The sequence below is a fragment of the Rhinatrema bivittatum genome, unplaced genomic scaffold (assembly GCF_901001135.1).
Source record: "Rhinatrema bivittatum unplaced genomic scaffold, aRhiBiv1.1, whole genome shotgun sequence".
Lineage (NCBI taxonomy): Eukaryota > Metazoa > Chordata > Amphibia > Gymnophiona > Rhinatrematidae > Rhinatrema > Rhinatrema bivittatum.
In genome coordinates this window covers 277,149-296,668 of record NW_021820653.1, presented here as the reverse complement: position 1 = coordinate 296,668, position 19,520 = coordinate 277,149, and the positions used below count along the sequence as shown (strand labels likewise).

The following is a 19,520-nucleotide window of genomic DNA, read 5'->3' as shown; positions in this document are numbered from 1 at the left end:
AGGCCCTGATTCGCTGCAGAGGTCCAGGTGGAGACCCTCGGGGACGCCATCTTACGTGTGGAGGGCATCTGTGCCATCTTTCCTTTTCGACCGGCGGTACGCATGGCGCAGGCCGGGCGGCCGATGCACCTAACTTGTGTGCGTCCAATACAGATGCGCGCATAGCTGCGCACACAGCAGCACACATAACCGAGCGCACAATTGAGCGCACACTGCATTACCTGCGCGCCTAGACATAGAGGCGATGGCACTGGTGTCCAAGAAGGCCAGAAGGCACTCTCTTTGCACAGCCTGCCACATAAGAGCTGCGTAGCCTGAACTGGAGTCCTGCCTGTGCCAGCATTGCGAGGAAGCCCAGGGGGAACCAAAACCTGGTCCCTCACTGTCTGAGGATGGGTCCGGAACTAATATAGACGATAGCTCCCCGGACCTATGCGTCTCTGAGATGGATTCTCCACAAGAGGGCACCTCAGGGGCTCCTACTCCGACTCCCCCTGGGATTAACATGGATCCAGGGGCCTTCTGGTTAGAATTTTTCCAAGGTTTGCAAGCCTTCGTTCAGATGCAATGAGCCCCGGCTGTGTCCCAGGCTCAACCCCTGCCGGAAGCACAAGATCCTCCCGACCCTGCTCGGATGCCTTGAGACCTGCCTCATCTAACCAAGAATTTCCCGGACAGGGACCCGGCCACCTCAGACGATGATGGTGGCTCCCTGGAAGAAGGAGAAATCCCTCCAGGCCTGGAACCATACCGAACCATGCTTCGCTTCTTCCACAGGGATGAATTACCAGCCCTTGTGTCCCAGACTCTGAAGACTCTGGGTATTCCAGGCACGGACCCTATGGCGGAACCAAAGAAGAAACCAATCCTGGTGTACCCAATGATGGAAGTCATCCAGGAACTGATTGACCTGGAGTGGGATGCCCCAGAGGCCAGCTTCAAAGGGGATCGGACCTTGGAAGCCCTATACCCTCTGGAACCAGCGACCAAGGAACGCCTGCGCTTACTGATAGTGGACACCATGGTCTGTGCCATCTCAAAGCAAACAACCATTCCCATTGAGGGAGAGGCTGCATTGAAGGATACTCAGGATAGACGTTTGGAATCCATTCTTAAGCAGCCCTTCGATGCAACAGCAATGACACTGCAGACTGCTTCCTGCTGTGCACTGGTCGCACGTTCCTGCTTATTCTTCTCGAGAGAGGCAAATAACTCCAGAACGTATACCGTTGAGACGATGGAACCTGCAGCAGCCTTCCTGACGGACGCAAGCTCAGATCTGGTACGTTCCTCAGCCAGAGGAGTAGCCTTGGTAGTGGCAGCCAGAAGACAACTATGGCTGCAGAATTGGTCTGCTGACGTGACCTCTAAAGCGAATCTCACAAGAATGACTTTTAAAGGATCTCTCTTATTCGGAAGCGAATTGGAGAAGTTAGCCAGCAAATGGGGCGAATCCCAGTGCCTCGGCTACCGGAAGACAGGAGTAAAAGATCTCAGCACCCTTCCCCCAGAAGAACCAAGGGCAGAAACTCACAACACTTTAAACCCTACAGGAACTCACAGTTCCAGGCACCTCGTCCCTCCGGAAGGTCCCAGCCCTTTTGGAACACACAGACCAAGAGAGGAACAGGCCCGAGGGCAAGCACCAGCCATGCTCCCCAATGAGAATGGGCCAACCCATCCACAGGAAGAGGAAATAGGGGGTCGACTTGCCCTCTTCTACCAAAGATGGGTCGCGATCACGGACAAATTTATTTATTTTTTATTTATTTTATTTAATTTTATATACCGGCAACCGTTTGCACATCGTGCCGGTTTACAGAAAACTTAAAACAAGGATATATATAGGCAAAGCCTTTACAAGGAACATTGTGTAACCTAGAACATAGTAACAGATCAATAACTAAATAAATAGGGGAGGGAGGGGAGGGGGTGGTCGAGACAAAATGGGGGGGCAGGGGGGGGGGTGAAGACGGAAACGTGAGGAGAAAATATGTACAGGGAAACAATGAACATCATTTGAGAAGGTTACTCTCTGGAGTTCCGTAGCATTCCTCGAGATAAATTTATGATGTCACCCTGCCACTCCCACACCAAAAGACTGGCAGTGGAAGCCACTCTAACAAGACTACTCAACCTGAAGGCAATAACTCTGGTTCCTATGCCCCAACAAAATATGGGGCGCCATTCCATCTATTTTATCGTTCCCAAGAAGGAAGGATCATTCCGACCCATTTTGGATCTCAAGAACGTCAACCGTCATCTGCAGATACTACATTTCCTCATGGAGACTATTCACTTCATAATAATGGCAGTATAACCAGGAGAGTTTCTAACCTCCCTGGACCTATCTGAAGCTTACCTTCACATTCCAGTCCATCAAGATCACCAGCACTTTCTACGCTTTGCGATACTGGGTCACCATTACCAGTTCCGAGCGCTAACTTTCGGCCTAGCAAACGCCCCCAGAACATTCACCAAAATTATGATGGTCGTGGCAGCAACACTGAGGAAGGACGGGATTTTGGTACACCCTTACCTGGACGACTGGCTGATCAGGGCAAAGTCTTTGGAAGAGAGCCAGCAGGTGACCAGCAGAGTCAAGAACCTACTGCAGGAACTCAGTTGGGTCGTGAACATGGGCAAGAGCTGCAGCCCTCTCAATCTCTAGAGTACCTGGGGGCCTGTTTCGACACCAAACAGAACAAAGTCGTCCTCCCTCCCCCGAGGAGAAGGAAAGTGATAGAACAATTACGACGATTGATAACCAATACACGCCCCAAGGTATGGGACTTTCTTCAAGTCCTCTGCCTCATGGCATCAACCCTGGTGGTCGTCCCATGGGCAAGGGCCCACATGTGACCACTCCAGCGCTCCTTACTGTCATGTTGGAACCCACTGTCCCAGGACTACTCAATCCGCCTCCAACTACCAGCAGAGGTACGTTCTCAGCTTCAGTGGTGGCTACAAGAAGACCACCTAACCAGAGGAGTAAACCTATCCCTACCGAACTGGATCTTGCTCACCACAGATGTGAGCCTGCGAGGGTGGGGAGCCCACTGTCAGGAAGAGGCAGGATGGAACATAAACCGCCTGAAGCTCGAGAAGTCAGACTAGCCTGCCTGCGATTCAGCCACATACTCCGAGGTAAAGCAATTCGAGTAATGTCGTACAACTCACAATGGTTGCTTACATCAACCGTCAGGGAGGAAACAGGAGCCAGCAAGTGTCTCTGGAGATAGACCCTCTCATGGCATGGGCGGAGATAAACCTACAAGGGATCTCCGCCTCCCACATCGCAGGAAAAGACAACGTCTCAGCAGACTTCCTCAGCAGAGAGAGCCTGGACCCGGGGGAATGGACACTGTCGACCACAGCCTTCCAACTGATAGTAAATCACTGGGGCCTCCCAGCCATGGATCTACTGGCCACCCATCTCAGTGCCCAAGTCCCCAGGTTCTTCAGCTGCAGATGAGAGCCACTCTCCCAAGGGATTGATGTTCTCGTCCAGACTTGGCCAGAGGAAAACTTACCGTACGCCCTCCACCCATGGCCAGTACTGGGCAGGGTCATCCGCAGGATAGATCATCACAGGGGACTAGTTCTACTAGTGGCCCCAAATTGGCCAAGACGACCATGGTACGCAGACATGCAAAGACTCCTTGTGGGGAGCCCTCTGTGCCTAGCTCCACACAGGGACCTTCTCCGGCAGGGCCCGATTCTTCACGAAGATCCGTCTCGATTCTCTCTTATGGTCTGGCCCTTGAGAGGACTCGCCTGAAGAAGGGCAGTTACTCGAAGGCCGTGATTGACACCCTGCTCCGCGCGCGCAAGTTCTCAACATCTCTGTCATACATACGGATCTGGAGACTATTTGAAGCCCGATACGAGGACTGCGGGATACTCCTGCAGACAGCCAAAATTCCCATGATTCTGGAGTTCCTACAGGATGGTATGAAGAAGGGGTTGTCAGTGAGAGCCGAAGTGGACGGTATCAGACTATCAGCTCATCCGGATTTGACCCGTTTCCTAAAAGGGGTTAAACAACTCCGGCCACCCCTAAAGTGGCCGGTGCCCCTATGGAATCTCAAGCTGGTATTAGACTTCCTAGCAGGGGCTTCCTTCAGACCAACACGCAGTCTGTCACTACGCCTCTTAACATTGAAGACGGTATTCCTGGTGGCAATATGTTCAGCTCATCGCATCTCTGAACTACAGGCACTATCCTGGCGGGAACCGTTCCTTAGGTTCACTCCTGGAACCATACAGCTGCACACCGTCCCCTCCTTCCTACCGAAAGTGGTTTCCGAGTTTCATTTGAACCAGGCCATCTCCCTACCATCTCCGGAGGAACAGAAGGACTCGGAAGACTCACGCCTTCTTAGACATCTAAATGTCGGCAGACTCCTGGTGCGATACCTGAAAAGGTCGGAACTGGTGCACAAAATGGATCGCTTGTTCATTCTTCACAGCGGGAAGAAACAAGGAGAAGCGGACTCGTGGGCGACCATAGCCTGCTGGATCTAGGAAGTAATCAAGGCAGCCTACATAGAGGCAAGAAAGCCCTTTACACTGCAGGTTAAGGCTCATTCTACGAGGGCCCAGGCAGTCTCCTGGGCAGAAACCAAGCTGCTGTCGCCCGTCGAGATCTGTCGGGCAGCAACATGGTCCTCCCTACACACCTGCCCTAGAAGATGTAGCCTTCACAAGGGCATTATTAAGTGGGCCACGGGCAGTCTCCCGCCCTGTCCGGGAGTAGCTTTTGTACATCCCATTGGTCCTGAGTCCATCTGGCTACACGCTAGGAAATGGCGAAATTACTTACCTGATAATTTCGTTTTCCTTAGTGTAGCAGATGGACTCAGTGTCCCGCCCATGGCTGCCCCACAGAAGGAGGACCTCGGAAGTGAACCTCGAGACTAAGCAAATATGGGTAAGCCTTTGCCTACCCCTAGTTCAAGACACCCACAGCTTGTCCGGTGTTGGCGTTAATTGATTGAGTGCACTGGTGGTCTCCAGTTTAAAATCAGTTGAACCAGTTCAATCAAGTTTAATCAAGTTATATATCCACAATGGCTTTTTGAAGAGAATACTGAAGAGCTGAGGTTTCTGCAGGGGTGTATCTAGAGTGACGTCAGGTTTGAAATCTGACTCCATCTCCCATCTGCTAGCAGAAGAACACATAACCCATTAGTCCTGAGTCCATCTGTCTACACTAAGGAAAACAAATTATCAGGTAAGTAATTTCTTCAGTTTGAACCCTGGGCCATAGCCAGCTGCTCTAAGCACTAGGCTACTCCTCCACTTTCAGATGAAGGCTGCCACTCTCTGTCTCATATGCATGCCTATGCTCTCACACACTCCCTCTCTCTCACATACACAGGCTCTCTTTCCCTCACAGATACTCTCGCATGCTCTCTCTTATACACACACAGACATACACACATGTAAACAGGTTCTCCACACAGACACACACAGACTCACACAGAACACATGCACACAGGCTCTCACACAGAAAATAAGACATGCCATACTGGGTCAGACCAAGAGTCCATCAAGCCCAGCATCCTGTCTCCAGCAGTGGCCAATCCAAGTCACAGGTACCTGGCAAGTACTCAAACATTAAATAGATCCCAAGCTACTAATGCTGGCAACAAGCAGTGGCTATTCCTTATTGATTAATAGCAGTACACAGGCTCTCGCACAGACAAACATGCATACAGGCTCTCACACACACACACGCATACAGACTCTTACGCAGACACATACATAGGCTCTCACACACATAATGCATACAGGCCTTCACACAGACACACGCAAGCTTTCACTTGCACACACCCAGGCTCTCACACACACACAGCCACACAGACTCACACAACCACTCACACATGTGCACACACACACACACGGCCTTCTCCTGACTTTGGGCCATGGTGGGATGAGCTCTACCACAGCCCTCCTCTTGACTTTGGGTCATGGTGATATGGCCTCCACCACAGCTTGCCAGCCTTCCTGTTCTGGGGGTGAGGAAAGCGGAAGCTATGCATGCCCACGCACAACTTTCCCCACGGGTGTACATGGCTTCTGCTACCCTGTCCCCACAGATAAAAGGCCTCTTCATGTTTTTGACCATCAGTGGGTTGAACTCTGCTGGCAGCCCTCAGCCTCTCTTCCTCTTTGGCCGCCAGCAGGTTGGATTCCGCCAGCGGCCTCGTGGCATCTCCTGCTGCCGCTGTCCCTTCAAGGCAAAGCTGCTGTGCCTCCCCTGAAGCCAGTGCCCGGGGGCATCCCCCCCCCTAGCTACACCACTGGGGATGAGTTGTCCTGGAGTCAATTCTGGTGTTTGTGAGTAAATGAAATTTTGAAAGAAACTGTGGGAGCATTAAAGAGAAATTTTGAATGTTCCTGAGTATGCAGAATATCTAGAGAGTGGAGAAGAGGAAATCTGAGATGTAGAAGTTGTCCTGGGAGAGTGTAGACTGTGATTTTTTTGTGCTTTGAACTGTTTTCTGGTTTTTTTTTCCTGCTGTGCTGGACTGAGAACTCTAATTCCTTATCTTTCTACTAGACCGATCATTATGTATGGGACCTACTCTACGGAAGACAAAGACAGAGGACACACATCTTTAATGATCTCACCCAAGGGTATAAAAGGGAAGTGGTCCTGGTTCAATACCAGTAGTCTCTGTCTCCAGCAATTGCGGACACATGAAGAGGACTTAGCTCCCAGAGCCAAAGTGTGGCCCGCATAGTTGAGTCTTTGTTGCTCCTGGGTCAAGAACTGCTAGGGGTTGATTTTTCCCAGTGGGAGCACCTTCCAAGGCCCTGCCCTGGTCGGCTCCCAGAACCCTTATGAGTCTGTGGAGCCTCCAGAGAACAATCATTATCCCAGTACCTTGAGGAGTCGGTGGAACCTCCAGAGCATGATGGCTATTCCAGTACCTGTAGGGTTCCAGTAGCCTTAGCAGTCTTGATTGACCGTAGCTGCAATCTGGTGAGGATGCCCTCAAGGGCTGTGGCTTCAGGGGAAACCCACAAAAAATGGGTCTTGGCACCTATTCAATACATTGTATGGTTAAAAAAAAGAGACCGAGAAAGATAGTCCCTTACTCCCAGTATTGGACCAAAAGAGAACCAGCAGATACTCACATGGGCCCCATTTCTTGATGGAGAAACTCCGGTCAATGATAGCTTTGGTGAAGCCAGGAGAGTACCTTGCATCTTCTGACCTAGCGGAAGCTCACTCCAATATTCCCATCTGGGTGCCCCATCAGAACCTAGTTAGGTTCTTTGAATCAGGTTAGCATGCCCAGTTTCAAGAGTGATTTTCACCCTAGCGGCAGCCCCTCAACCAAGGTCATGGTAGCAGCAGCCCCACATATGCAGGGCATTATGACGCACCCGATCTAGACATCCAGCTATGTTCAGCAGCTGGCACTTAGATGGATGTTACTTATCCGGCCAAAACTTAGCCGGATTAATTGGGGACAGGCAATGGGCTTAATGATAAGTTATCTGGCTAAGTAACAATATTCAGCCTTAGCCAGATAAGTTATCCATCAAAGACAGACCTGCTCAATATTTATTTATTTTTAAACTTTTATAGACCGTCGTATAAGTATGGACCATCGCAACGGTTTACAATAAGGCACCCAATGGCACCCAATAACAGGTCTTAACTTAGATGGATAAGACTTATCCGGCTAAGTAGTGATTTATCTGCGGATATTCAGTTGCATAGTCCTGTAGATTATCCAATCCTCTTCTAAGCCAGTTATAAATTATAACATGAACTGTCCTCACTCATCATCTTTTTTGAAATGTATTGTAGAGACACGAGGACGACGTACTTTGAACAGCTGCAATAATTGTGTACAAGAAACCTTTCCAAATCCTTCTTTAAATTAGTCTTTTGGAAGCTGGGAAGAAGTGGTAAAGCACGGTATTCTTAGAAAGGAGCAGATGCTGACTGCAGGGAGTTCAAGGTCACTCCCAAACGTCCTTGAGCATACTTACTCAGGGAGAGAAGTGACACAGCCGGGTCCTCTTTCTGGCTGGTAAACAGATTCGCTCAGGGCTTTCTTCTTCTTCTCCCTGCAGAATGACTATCGGAAGTTATCCATGCAGTGCAAGGATTTTGTGGTGGGGGTCCTTGACCTCTGCCGGGACTCAGAGGAGGTGGAGGCCATCCTGAACGGGGATGTGAATGCTGAGCCTGTGGAGGCGCAGAGGCACAGATCGTCGCTCAGCCGGGTCAGACTGGCCATTAAATACGAAGTGAAAAAGGTAACCCCGTGTGCCAGAGAATCTGCTGTATCCTTCCACCTTCAGAGCTGAGGGTAAAAACACAATGGTCAGAATAGCACAAGGCATGCTGGGAGCGATTGTATATATGCGTGAGGTGTGCCCTCGGTGAGCAACGGGAGATTTCGTTGTAGAATCTGCCACCTGAAAAGGGAAAACTTCCACATAGCCAGCAAAAGGTTGGATTTATTGTTATAAATCATGGTATAGTAGGATGGAGAGGTGGCAGAATGCCTGTGGTATAGTAATGAATGCACAGGTGCCATAACTGGAAAATACTTTAGAGTTTAGAATAGAATCCGGCCTCCTCCCTACTTCTTCTTCCAGCTAGGTTAGGATTAGCACTGGGATCCTGGCACCGTGAGCCTTCATTTGCGAGTACCCAGGGATTTTGTTTTCCTCTCTGTTTTAATAGACATCGCCCTGCCCACTTTTCCTAATCTGCTCCTTATAGCAGTGGTCCCTGAGGCTGGAGGTGGCGGAGGTGGGGGGGGGGGGTGAGTGGGTATCATGGGCTCTAAATCCAGCCACCCGGCGTCGCCCCTGCTGATGACCATCACTCTGCGCCCTCTCAAGGGGCCGTAAACACTACCGACGTGAGGTGCAGCAGGCCCAATCCGAGAACCGAACCTTGGGGCCTCCCCACGGCAGTCGGGTCGGGTCCGAAAAGACAGGAGAGAGACAGAGGCTGGAACAGCAGAACGATCATTTACTGGGGGGGGGGCAGAATATCCAAATAAAAATCAGTGGGCGCCCCAGATATGATTGGGGTGTGCTGCCCAGTGCGTTAGTGTGGTGACCTTTAGGGCCTTCGAACTCTCACCCGGGTGGCCAGCGTCCGTGGTGGAAGGGCAGCGGCTCGGAGCCGGGAATTCCTGCCTCGCTCCCGGGCCTCAGCCCCTCCGGCATTGCCCCCCCTCCCCAAGGAAGGCAGCAAAGCAGTAAGCACAGCCCAGGCTTCCCGTGTTAGCTGAAGACAGGCCAGGTCAGGAAGAAAATGGCCACAGCAAGGCCACGAGGCGAGGTGCCAGCGCAGGGAGACTTACAGGAGCTGCCCCCCCCGGGGAGGGTCTGTGGTCATTAGATAGCCGCCCTCGCCTGCGACGCTGAGCAAAGAATCCCCCGCAAGGGCAACTGTGAGAGAGAGAGAGAGAGAGAGAGAACAAGGTAAGCGTCAAATGGTCATTCTCAGAAAGTACGAGAAGCATCCTCTTGAGCAGGGGTGGGCAGTTCCGGTCCTCGAGGGCCACAAACCAGTCGGGTTTTCAGGATATCCCTAATGAATATGCATGAGAGAGATTTGCATGCACTCTGCCTCAGTTGTATGCAAATCTAGGTCATGCATATTCATTAGGATATCCTAAAACCTCGACAGGTTTGTGGCCCTCGAGGACCGGAACTGCCCACCCCTGCTCTCGAGGTACTCGTGGCTTAACAGGCACAGGAAGGGGCCCTCTCCCGGCTGCCTGAGGGCCTCCGAGATCCTGTGCGGCTGTTGTTCCCTGGCTACCCTGGCTTTTCTGCTTCTCCCTCTAGTTTGTCGCCCATCCCAACTGTCAACAGCAGCTGCTGACCATCTGGTACGAAAACCTGTCGGGACTGCGGGAGCAGGCCATCGCTGTCAAGTGCCTGGTGGTGCTGGTCGTGGCCCTGGGCCTGCCCCTCATTGCCGTCAGCTACTGGATGGCGCCGTGCAGCAGGGTAGGGGCCTGGCCGCTGGCCTCTCCGTCGGCCTGGATGTGTCTGTGTGTCTGGGTGTGTGTGTGTCTGGGTGCTTGTCTTGCCCGTTTGCAGCCGCCGGCTTTCCCGAATTGTGCTTGGGCTGTTCGGATTTCCGCCGGGCCCCCTGGCCACCGCCCGGCTGCCAGTGACCGGGTTCCTCCAGGCTGGCGGAACCGAAGGCACGAGCGGCTCAGAGCTCGGGTGGCCGGACGAGGCCCCACCCCTGGTTTTTACTCCCGTTGGAACCCAAGTCCAGCAGGGCGATGGCCGTAAAACCTGGGACTGGCTCGGCGGGGCCGAACGCTGACCCCCCCCCCTGTTACCTGGTACTTCAGCTGAAGAGGTACCAGGGGGTGAGGGGGGGGGACGACTTTAGGACAGGGAGCCTCGTTTAGAAGCCTAGGAGGGCGGGAATAGCAGGGGCTGGGGGGGGGGGGGGGGGAGGGGGGGGGAAGATAAAAGCGAGGCCCTGAGCGAGGATTTTCATTACCGGGCTCCTACCTCAGGTGCCTGAATCTCTGCAAATGAATTGCAGGTTTGCACTGAGGGACCTGGCGTAGCAGTGGAGGTGGAAAAGCCGAGCCAGACGTCCAAACAGGAGCACAGGAAGGGTCTGGCATAGACTTACGTCGTCCAAAGAGTATTTTTGCTGTTCCTGTGTTAGATTGCATTGCATCCCTAAAATCACAAGCCATTCCCTTAGATTTAGGAACCTACAGGTAGGGAGCATTGCAGGGCCCTGAATTTCGGCGTGCAAAACCCTGCCAGCTACGGGAAGCACTGCCCGATTTCATTTTTTTTTCTCTCTCTAATTAACTCTGCTGCTTCTCCGCTCTCGGATCTTTTAAAGCATAACAAAAAGATTCTGGGCCTCGAGCCTTAGTCCATGAGATTTAGAGACCCAGAGGCGAGGAGAGGCAGGGGAAGCTGGCAAAAGGATAATCAGATACCTCAAAGGTATTAATTAATACGGCACAGGAAGGAAAGCTTTTCCCGAGGAAAGGAATTGAGAACCCGCGACGTGAGGCTGCAAGGGGGCAGACTCGGGAGTAACATCGGGAAATGTTCCTTCTCTGAAAGGCCGGTGGATGCCAGGGAAGGTGGGGGAGGCCAAAAACAGCAAGAAGGCCTGGGGCAGGCACAGAGGGGGCCCCCCTAGTGGCAGAGAAGCGAAGGGGAAAAGCCAGCGATCAGCAGGGGTCTGTGGCATGGTACCAGGAAGTCAGCTGGGAGGACTAGATAGATGGGCCTTGCTGTGTGTGCTGCCATAGTCTGCATCTCTGGATCTTGCCTTTAGGATAAAACAAATAGGATGACTGCCCGATAAAAAAAAATGTCAGATGAGAGCAAGTATTCGTGACTTTTTCCAATCTGCAGTCAACCAAACCCCCCCCCAAAAAAAAGAGGTCAGTAACTGTCCCAGCTAAACCAAAACTCAGGGCTACCCAAGCAGCCTCGACCACCAGAACAGCCTGAGCTACCCGCGTACTGCCCGTAACGCCAGCCCCACCCGCCAGCAACGCAAGCTCTTTAAACCCGGGCAATGGCTGAATCCCCCCAGTATCCGAAGGCTTTACACGCTAACTGCAGCTCGTTTACGCTGGAACGTTACACTTATTTTGCTCACATAACAGCTGTAAAAGGGACCTGTGTGGTAGGCGTTCGCCTTCAGCTAGCGGGGTGCTGCAGTGGCTGTGGCTGTGAGGAGGGTGCTGCAGTGGCTGAGGCTGTGAGGCGGAGGCTGCAGTGGCTGTGAGGAGGGTGCTGCAGTGGCTGAGGCTGTGAGGCGGAGGCTGCAGTGGCTGTGGCTGTGAGGAGGGTGCTGCTGTGGCTGTGAGGCGGAGGCTGCAGTGGCTGTGGCTGTGAGGCGGAGGCTGCAGTGGCTGTGAGGTGGGGTGCTGCAGTGGCTGTGGCTGTGAGGCGGAGGCTGCAGTTTCTGTGGCTGTGAGGCGGGGTGCTGCAGTGGCTGTGGCTGTGAGGCGGAGGCTGCAGTGGCTGTGAGGCGGGGTACTGCAGTGGCTGTGGCTCTGAGGTGGTGGCTGCTGTGGCTGTGAGGCGGGGTGCTGCTGTGGCTGTGAGGCGGAGGCTGCAGTGGCTGTGAGGCGGGGTGCTGCAGTGGCTGTGAGGTGGAGGCTGCAGTGGCTGTGAGGCGGGGTGCTGCAGTGGCTGTGGCTGTGAGGCGGGGTGCTGCAGTGGCTGTGAGGTGGAGGCTGCAGTGGCTGTGAGGCGGGGTGCTGCAGTGGCTGTGGCTGTGAGGCGGAGGCTGCAGTGGCTGTGAGGCGGGGTGCTGCAGTGGCTGTGGCTCTGAGGTGGTGGCTGTGAGGCGGGGTGCTGCTGTGGCTGTGAGGCGGAGGCTGCAGTGGCTGTGAGGCGGGGTGCTGCAGTGGCTGTGGCTGTGAGGCGGAGGCTGCAGTGGCTGTGAGGCGGGGTGCTGCAGTGGCTGTGAGGCGGAGGCTGCAGTGGCTGTGAGGCGGGGTGCTGCAGTGGCTGTGGCTGTGAGGCGGGGTGCTGCAGTGGCTGTGAGGCGGAGGCTGCAGTGGCTGTGAGGCGGGGTGCTGCAGTGGCTGTGGCTGTGAGGCGGAGGCTGCAGTGGCTGAGGGACACAGCGCGCGGCGCCTGAGGAGGATCCCCTGCTTTGTAGACGGCTGCAGAAAGGGATGATCCAGGAAGCGCGGTGGTGCAGGGAAGGCAAACTAATTCCAGTGTTAATTCCCCTCCACGTCTGTCAGCCAAGGACCTCAGGGCCAATGTGCCCTCAGATTTTTTTTGTGGGCAGGGTAATGTACAATAAATGCATGGGCCGTGTTCTTTAGTTTCCTCTTCTTGTGCGTGCTGGGTTTTCCTGTGCGCGCTTTTTTCACAACCCGTGTGTGTGTGTGTGTGTGTGTGTGAGCATGGTACTGGGGCATGCACCACTGCTAAAGTGCCTGTCATTGGCTCCTTGCAGCTCGGGAAGATTCTGCGCAGCCCCTTCATGAAGTTTGTGGCGCACGCTGCCTCCTTCATCATATTCCTGTGCCTGCTGGTGTTCAACGCCTCGGACAGGTTCGAAGGCATCAAAACACTGCCCAACATCACGGTGACAGAGTACCCCAAGCAGATCTTCCGGGTGACCACCACCCGCTTCACCTGGACGGAGATGCTGATCATGGTGTGGGTTGTAGGTAGGTGCTCTCCTCTCCTTCCCATCCCTCAGGAAACCTGTAGGGGGATCTCCGAGGAAGGAAAGAATACATTCTCCCCTGGCAATAGGAGCTGTCACTGCAAGCTACAGCAAACATCCCGAATGCAAGTGTTGTATACTGCATAACGGAGCAAAACACGGTTGCATCGCACTTGTGAGACGAGTGTGACCGTCAATCCACAGTCCAGGGTGCTTTCATTTTTTTGATTACTGGCAGTGCAGAACCCTTCAATGTTATCTCTGGAACTAGAGATGAGAAATATCTTTTCCCTCTAAAATTGTGGGGTGGAGGAATAGGGGTGAAAAGGGGAGCAGGGCTACCCATTCGTTTATTCTCCCATTCGTTCATGTCTGTTGGCAGATAGCTCTAAATATCAGGCCCTACCTACTGGAATGTTCTTCATAATGACTAATGGGAGTCTTAAAGAGAGCCAGTGGCAGAGCTGGGATTAGAGCTCAGGCACAGGGAGATAGAGTGGCTTGCTTAGGGTCACACAGAGAGCCAGTGACAGAGCTGGGATTGGCACTGAGTCACACAGAGTTAGCGTGACTTGCCCAAAGTCTCATAGAGTCATGGCAGAGCTGGGATTAGAGTTGAGGCACAGGAAGTTAGCATGAATTGCCCAAGGTTACGCAGAGAGTCAATGGCAGATCTGGGATTAGAACTCAGGGACAGGGAGATGCAGTTATTTTCACAGGGTCACAGAGTGAGTCAGTGACAGAGCTGGAATTAGAATTGATGCACAAGGAGATAAAGGGACTAATGGGAGCCCACAAAGAGCTGGTGGCAGAGCTGGGATTAGAACTCAGGCACAGGGTGCTAAAGTGGTTTGCCCAGAGTCACACAGAGAGTCAGTGACAGAACTGGGATTAGAACTCAGGCACAGGGAGATAAAGTGGCTTGCCCAGAGTCACACAGAGTCAGTGACAGAACTGGGATTTGAACTCAGGCACTGGGAGATAAAGGGATTAACGGGAGTCCCTCAGAGAGTCACTGGTAAAAGTGTCTCCCGACTTTTAGTCCAATATTGTAAGCAGGGGCCGTCCCTTCTCCCAGGAACAATAACAATAATAAGAATGTGCTTTATCTGGTTGCAGGAATGATGTGGTCAGAGTGTAAAGAGCTTTGGCTGGAGGGTCCCAGGGAGTATATCCTGCAGTTGTGGAACGTCCTGGATTTTGGGATGCTGTCCATTTTCATTGCCGCCTTCACGGCTAGGCTGCTTGCCTTTATGCAGGCCATGAAGGCACAGCAGTATGTGGACGAATATATTCCGGATCGGGACCTCACCATGGTGGCGCTGCCACCAGAAGTGGAGTATTTTACTTACGGTAAGACGCACCGCCCCTGCACCCAGTGCCATCCGCCCTCTCCAGGTCATTGGGCAGGGGCCAGAAAAACCGCAGGCGCATGGGGGATCTGTATTCTTAAAGCCGGTGTGTGAGGAATCTCTCAAAAGCTTTGCTCCAGATCAGAAGCAGATATCTCACATCTACCAGCCTATTACATATGCTCCTTAATAACAGTGCCATGGCCGCAGAGGTCTCCACCGTCCTGCTGGGCCAGGAGCGTAGCTGGGAATGTGTTTGGAGGATTAACACGCCCCATGGGCAGGGTCTGAATTTGATAAAACTCTGGGGAGGTCTGAGTAAGGAACGGCCGGGGCTGTAGCCTGCCGTCTGGGGAGTCCATCTCTCCGTAGAGATGAGGGTGGAGAAAAAGAGCTAATTCCTGCCCAGGGAAGGTGGCTGGAGCCCCGAGGACAGGGTTGGGCCATGGCCACATCTTACTGAAGGTGAAGGATTCCTCATCCATTCCTGAGGACATTTTTGGACAGGTGAGGTCCTGAGGGGATTGTCCTCAGTTGGGGGGGGGGGGGGGGTTCATGGAGAAGGGAAGCTACCCAACCACGGAAAGGTCCTGTGAGAGTTTCTGTCTGACACAGGAGTTCGTAAGAAGCTGCCACAATGGAGGGTCCTGGGGAAGGCCCAGGGAAGGGAAGGGTCCCTGCTCGAGAGAAGGTTAATGCCACCGTCATGGAATAACAGGTCGGGCGCCCGTTTCGGTTTTCTCCCTTCCTGAAGAATTACGTCGTTCCCCTTTTTAGTAAGAGTGGTGCATTGTCCTGCCCTCTCCTCTCACTTGACTGCGTACGTTCGATTTCTACCCCGCTCTGAACGTAGGAAGGGCGGGTAACAAACAAACAACTCCCTCTGGGTGTCTGCATTGACTGGATAGATTTGAAGACAAAATTCCAAGTTCCCTTGGGGGTTAATTACGGCCGCCTCCTATTGAAAGGAAGCCCCTGAAAACAGCAGCCCGGAACCAGATTTTGGACCTAAGGCCAACTCTCTAGCATGCAGGGTTTCTGAGCCCATCCGTTCGTCTGCCAGGGAGGAGTGTGTGGGACAGACAGCTGCCGCTCTTACGGAGTTCTTCCCGGGCTTTGCTTTCCTTAAATGATTTGGAGAAAAATATTCCAGAGGACGAGTCTGATTGCTGCTTGTTTAATCTTTCAGACCAGGAAAAATAAACTGCAGCAGTCTGATGATTATTTCTGGATAGAGAGAGCAGTACGGTGCATGCATGCAGCCATGATATCTCTGGGCTGGGCTCAGCCCTCATTTCTTGCTTCCTGTTTCTCAGCCAGGGATAAGTGGCTCCCGTCTGACCCCCAGATCATCTCGGAGGGGCTGTACGCAGTTGCCGTGGTGCTAAGCTTCTCCCGCATCGCCTACATCCTTCCCGCCAACGAGAGCTTTGGGCCCCTGCAGATCTCTCTGGGAAGGACGGTGAAAGACATCTTCAAGTTCATGGTTCTTTTCATCATGGTGTTCCTGGCCTTCATGATCGGGATGTTCATCCTGTACTCCTACTACTTAGGGGCAAAAGTCAACTCTGCCTTCACTACGTGAGTATACACACTGCTGGCTTGCAAAGAAAGAGACCAGCATCTGCGTGAATGTGACGTCACAGAACGCGTATGATGTACCCGAGGTCACACGGTAAGGTTATATCCCAGAACGACTCTTTCCATTGCTCTAACCAGCAGGCCATATTCCCTACCTTACAAGCAAAGGAAGGTTTAAGATGGGACAGAGAGGCTGTCAGCAGAAAGTTGGCATGACATCACATCAGTAATATGATGTCCTTTCGTGGATTACAAACTGATTAAAAGACGGGACACAGAGAATAGGATTAAATGGTCAGTTTTCTCAGTGGAAGGGAGTGGGCAGTGGAGTGCCTCAGGGATCTGTACTGGGACCCTTACTTTTCAATATATTTATAAATGATCTGGAAAGAAATACGACGAGTGAGATAATCAAATTTGCAGATGATACAAAATTGTTCAGAGTAGTTAAATCACAAGCAGATTGTGATAAATTGCAGGAAGACCTTGTGAGACTGGAAAATTGGGCATCAAAATGGCAGATGAAATTTAATGTGGATAAGTGCAAGGTGATGCATATAGGGAAAAATAACCCATGCTATAATTACACAATGTTGGGTTCCTTATTAGGTGCTACAACCCAAGAAAGAGATCTAGGTGTCATAGTGGATAACACATTGAAACCGTCTGTTCAGTGTGCTGCGGCAGTCAAAAAAGCAAACAGAATGTTAGGAATTATTAGAAAGGGAATGATGAATAAAACGGAAAATGTCATAATGCCTCTGTATCGCTCCATGGTGAAGACCGCACCTTGAATACTGTGTACAATTCTGGTCGCCGCATCTCAAAAAAGATATAGTTGCGATGGAGAAGGTACAGAGAAGGGCAACCTAAATGATAAAGGGGATGGAATGGCTCCCCTATGAGGAAAGGGTAAAGAAGTTAGAGTTGTTAAGTTGGGAGAAGAAACGACTGAGGGGGGATAAAAATAAGAGCTAATTGGCTAAGTCATAAACCTGCCCTGGGGGCACCTCTGGCCTTGCCTCTTTCTGACCAGCTAAATATGTGTGCATAGGAGTTAACTGACCAGAAGGGGGATTTTTTTATTCCGTTAGGTTTATCCAGTTAATTTACGAAGTTAGCCAAACAAACCTTCTGAAAATCCATTAATAAATTTGAAATATAATAAAATGGAATGAGACATGAAGAAAAACCTCTTTACCTGCGTTTTGCTCTTTTCCTGTGTGCCCATTCGTGCCCTCGGTAACACCTCTATCTTCTTTCTTTCCGAATCCCATTAAGTGTAGAAGAAAGCTTCAAGACTCTGTTTTGGTCCATCTTTGGCTTGTCTGAGGTGACCTCTGTTGTCCTGAAGTATGACCACAAGTTCATTGAGAACATTGGTTATATCCTATATGGCATCTACAACGTGACCATGGTTGTGGTTCTCCTCAACATGCTCATAGCCATGATAAACAGCTCGTACCAGGAAATCGAGGTAAGTGCTACTCTACCCAACCCAGGTCTTAGAAGGCTCCTCTGAGTGAGCCATGGAGGGTTTGATCCTCTGGCATCATTTCAGTAGGTGTTTGATTGTACAACCTGTGTTGAAACTGAACCCAAACAATGGATTAACATACCTGTGTACTGTGAGCTTTTTGGTTTTCCATTTTTGCATAGTAACATAGTGAATGATGGCAGATAAAGACCCAAAAGGTCCATGTAGTCTGCCCAGTATATGTTTGGGCGTGTAACTTGTGCTCTCTACAGGTTACCCCCATGCAGAAATGTTACACCAAAGGTTACCAGAGGTAATTTTCAACAACCATGGTTGTTGAAAGTAGTCCAGAACAACCACCACAACCAAAGAGATTTGAAGAGTCAGAGTATTTGTTCAACCATGGAATTATTTTCGCCTGACTAACTGAAAGCCTAAGGAGTCAATTAACTTTTTGGGCCTTTTTTTTTAATCTACTGGAAGGGTTTCCAAACGTTTGCACATGCCATATTCACTTTTTCTTATTTTCAGCCTATTGAAATCTCAAATAATTAGTAATTTTGCTTAACAAATTGCAGAAAGCTCTCATATTTAACTTTGCACCATGTAGAATTTATGTCAGTTTCTGTTCACGTCGAGATTCATTGAAACATAGAATATATGACCAGGGTGCCTAATCTTTTCCATACAACCGTACATACTTAGGTCTTTAAGTCTCATTTCATTTATGGTGTAGATTCCTGTTAACAGAGTCCTCTCTGTTGCCTATCATGTAACCAGTTCCTAACATAGTCAACCACTTTGGGACCCTCTCCCAGACTGCTCGGTTTATTTATGTGCCTCCTCTGTAAGCCGGTTCTGAAATTTAAGTAAACCGCATCCAGCGTCTACCCGGGAGTGGTGCAGGCTTGAGGCTGGCCTGCTTTGAAATTCGGTTTCAGCTGATTCTTCAGCACTCAGCAAGGAATTGGATCAAGGAAGAGCGCTCGATGTCATCTACTTGGATTTCAGCAAAGCTTTTGATACGGTTCCACACAGGAGACTGGTGAATAAAACGAGAAGCTTAGGAGTGAGTGCTGAGGTGGTGACCTGGATTGAAAACTGGTTGACGGACAGAAAACAATGCGTGATGGTAAATGGAAATTTCTCTGAAGAGAGAGAGGTTTTAAGTGGTGTACCACAAGAACATAACATAAGAACATAAGAAAATGCCATACTGGGTCAGACCAAGGGTCCATCAAGCCCAGCATCCTGTTTCCAACAGTGGCCAATCCAGGCCATAAGAACCTGGCAAGTACCCACAAACTAAGTGTATTCCATGTAACCATTGCTAATGGCAATGGCTATTCTCTAAGTGAACTTAATAGCAGGTAATGGACTTCTCCTCCAAGAACTTATCCGGTGTTGGGACCGGTCCTGTTCAATATCTTTGTGAGCGACATTGCGGACGGGATAGAAGGTAAGGTTTGTCTTTTTGCGGACGACACTAAGATCTGCAACAGAATGGACACGCCGGAAGGAGTGGAGAGAATGAGACTGGATTTAAGGAAACTGGAAGAGTGGTCGAAGATATGGCAGCTGAGATTCAATGCCAAGAAGTGCAAAGTCATGCATATGGGGAGTGGAAATCCAAATGAACTATATTCGATGGGGGGGGAAAGGCTGATGTGCACGGAGCAGGAGACGGACCTTGGGGTGATAGTGTCTAATGATATGAAGTCTGCGAAACAATGCGACAAGGCAATAGCAAAAGCCAGAAGAATGCTGGGATGCATAGAGAGAGGAATATCGAGTAAGAAAAGGGAAGTGATTATCCCCTTGTACAGATCCTTGGTGAGGCCACACCTGGAGTACTGTGTTCAGTTCTGGAGACCGTATCTACAAAGAGACAAGGACAAGATGGAAGCGGTTCAGAGAAGGG

General features: G+C 51.2%; 1 protein-coding gene across 2 annotated transcripts in view; it reads left to right on the top strand.

Moving 5' to 3' along the window:
- The window catches only part of LOC115081803 (short transient receptor potential channel 3), a 67,179-nt gene that overhangs the window by 32,555 nt on the left and 15,104 nt on the right, over positions 1 to 19,520 (top strand). The window contains exons 3-8 of one of the 2 annotated variants that reach the window (XM_029586175.1): positions 8,101 to 8,286; positions 9,841 to 10,005; positions 12,974 to 13,190; positions 14,309 to 14,542; positions 15,858 to 16,122; positions 17,404 to 17,599. In XM_029586175.1, coding sequence (XP_029442035.1) covers positions 8,101 to 8,286; positions 9,841 to 10,005; positions 12,974 to 13,190; positions 14,309 to 14,542; positions 15,858 to 16,122; positions 17,404 to 17,599 — 1,263 coding nt within the window. The remainder of the gene's footprint in view (positions 1 to 8,100; positions 8,287 to 9,840; positions 10,006 to 12,973; positions 13,191 to 14,308; positions 14,543 to 15,857; positions 16,123 to 17,403; positions 17,600 to 19,520) is intronic. The other variant, XM_029586176.1, reaches the window with a different exon arrangement.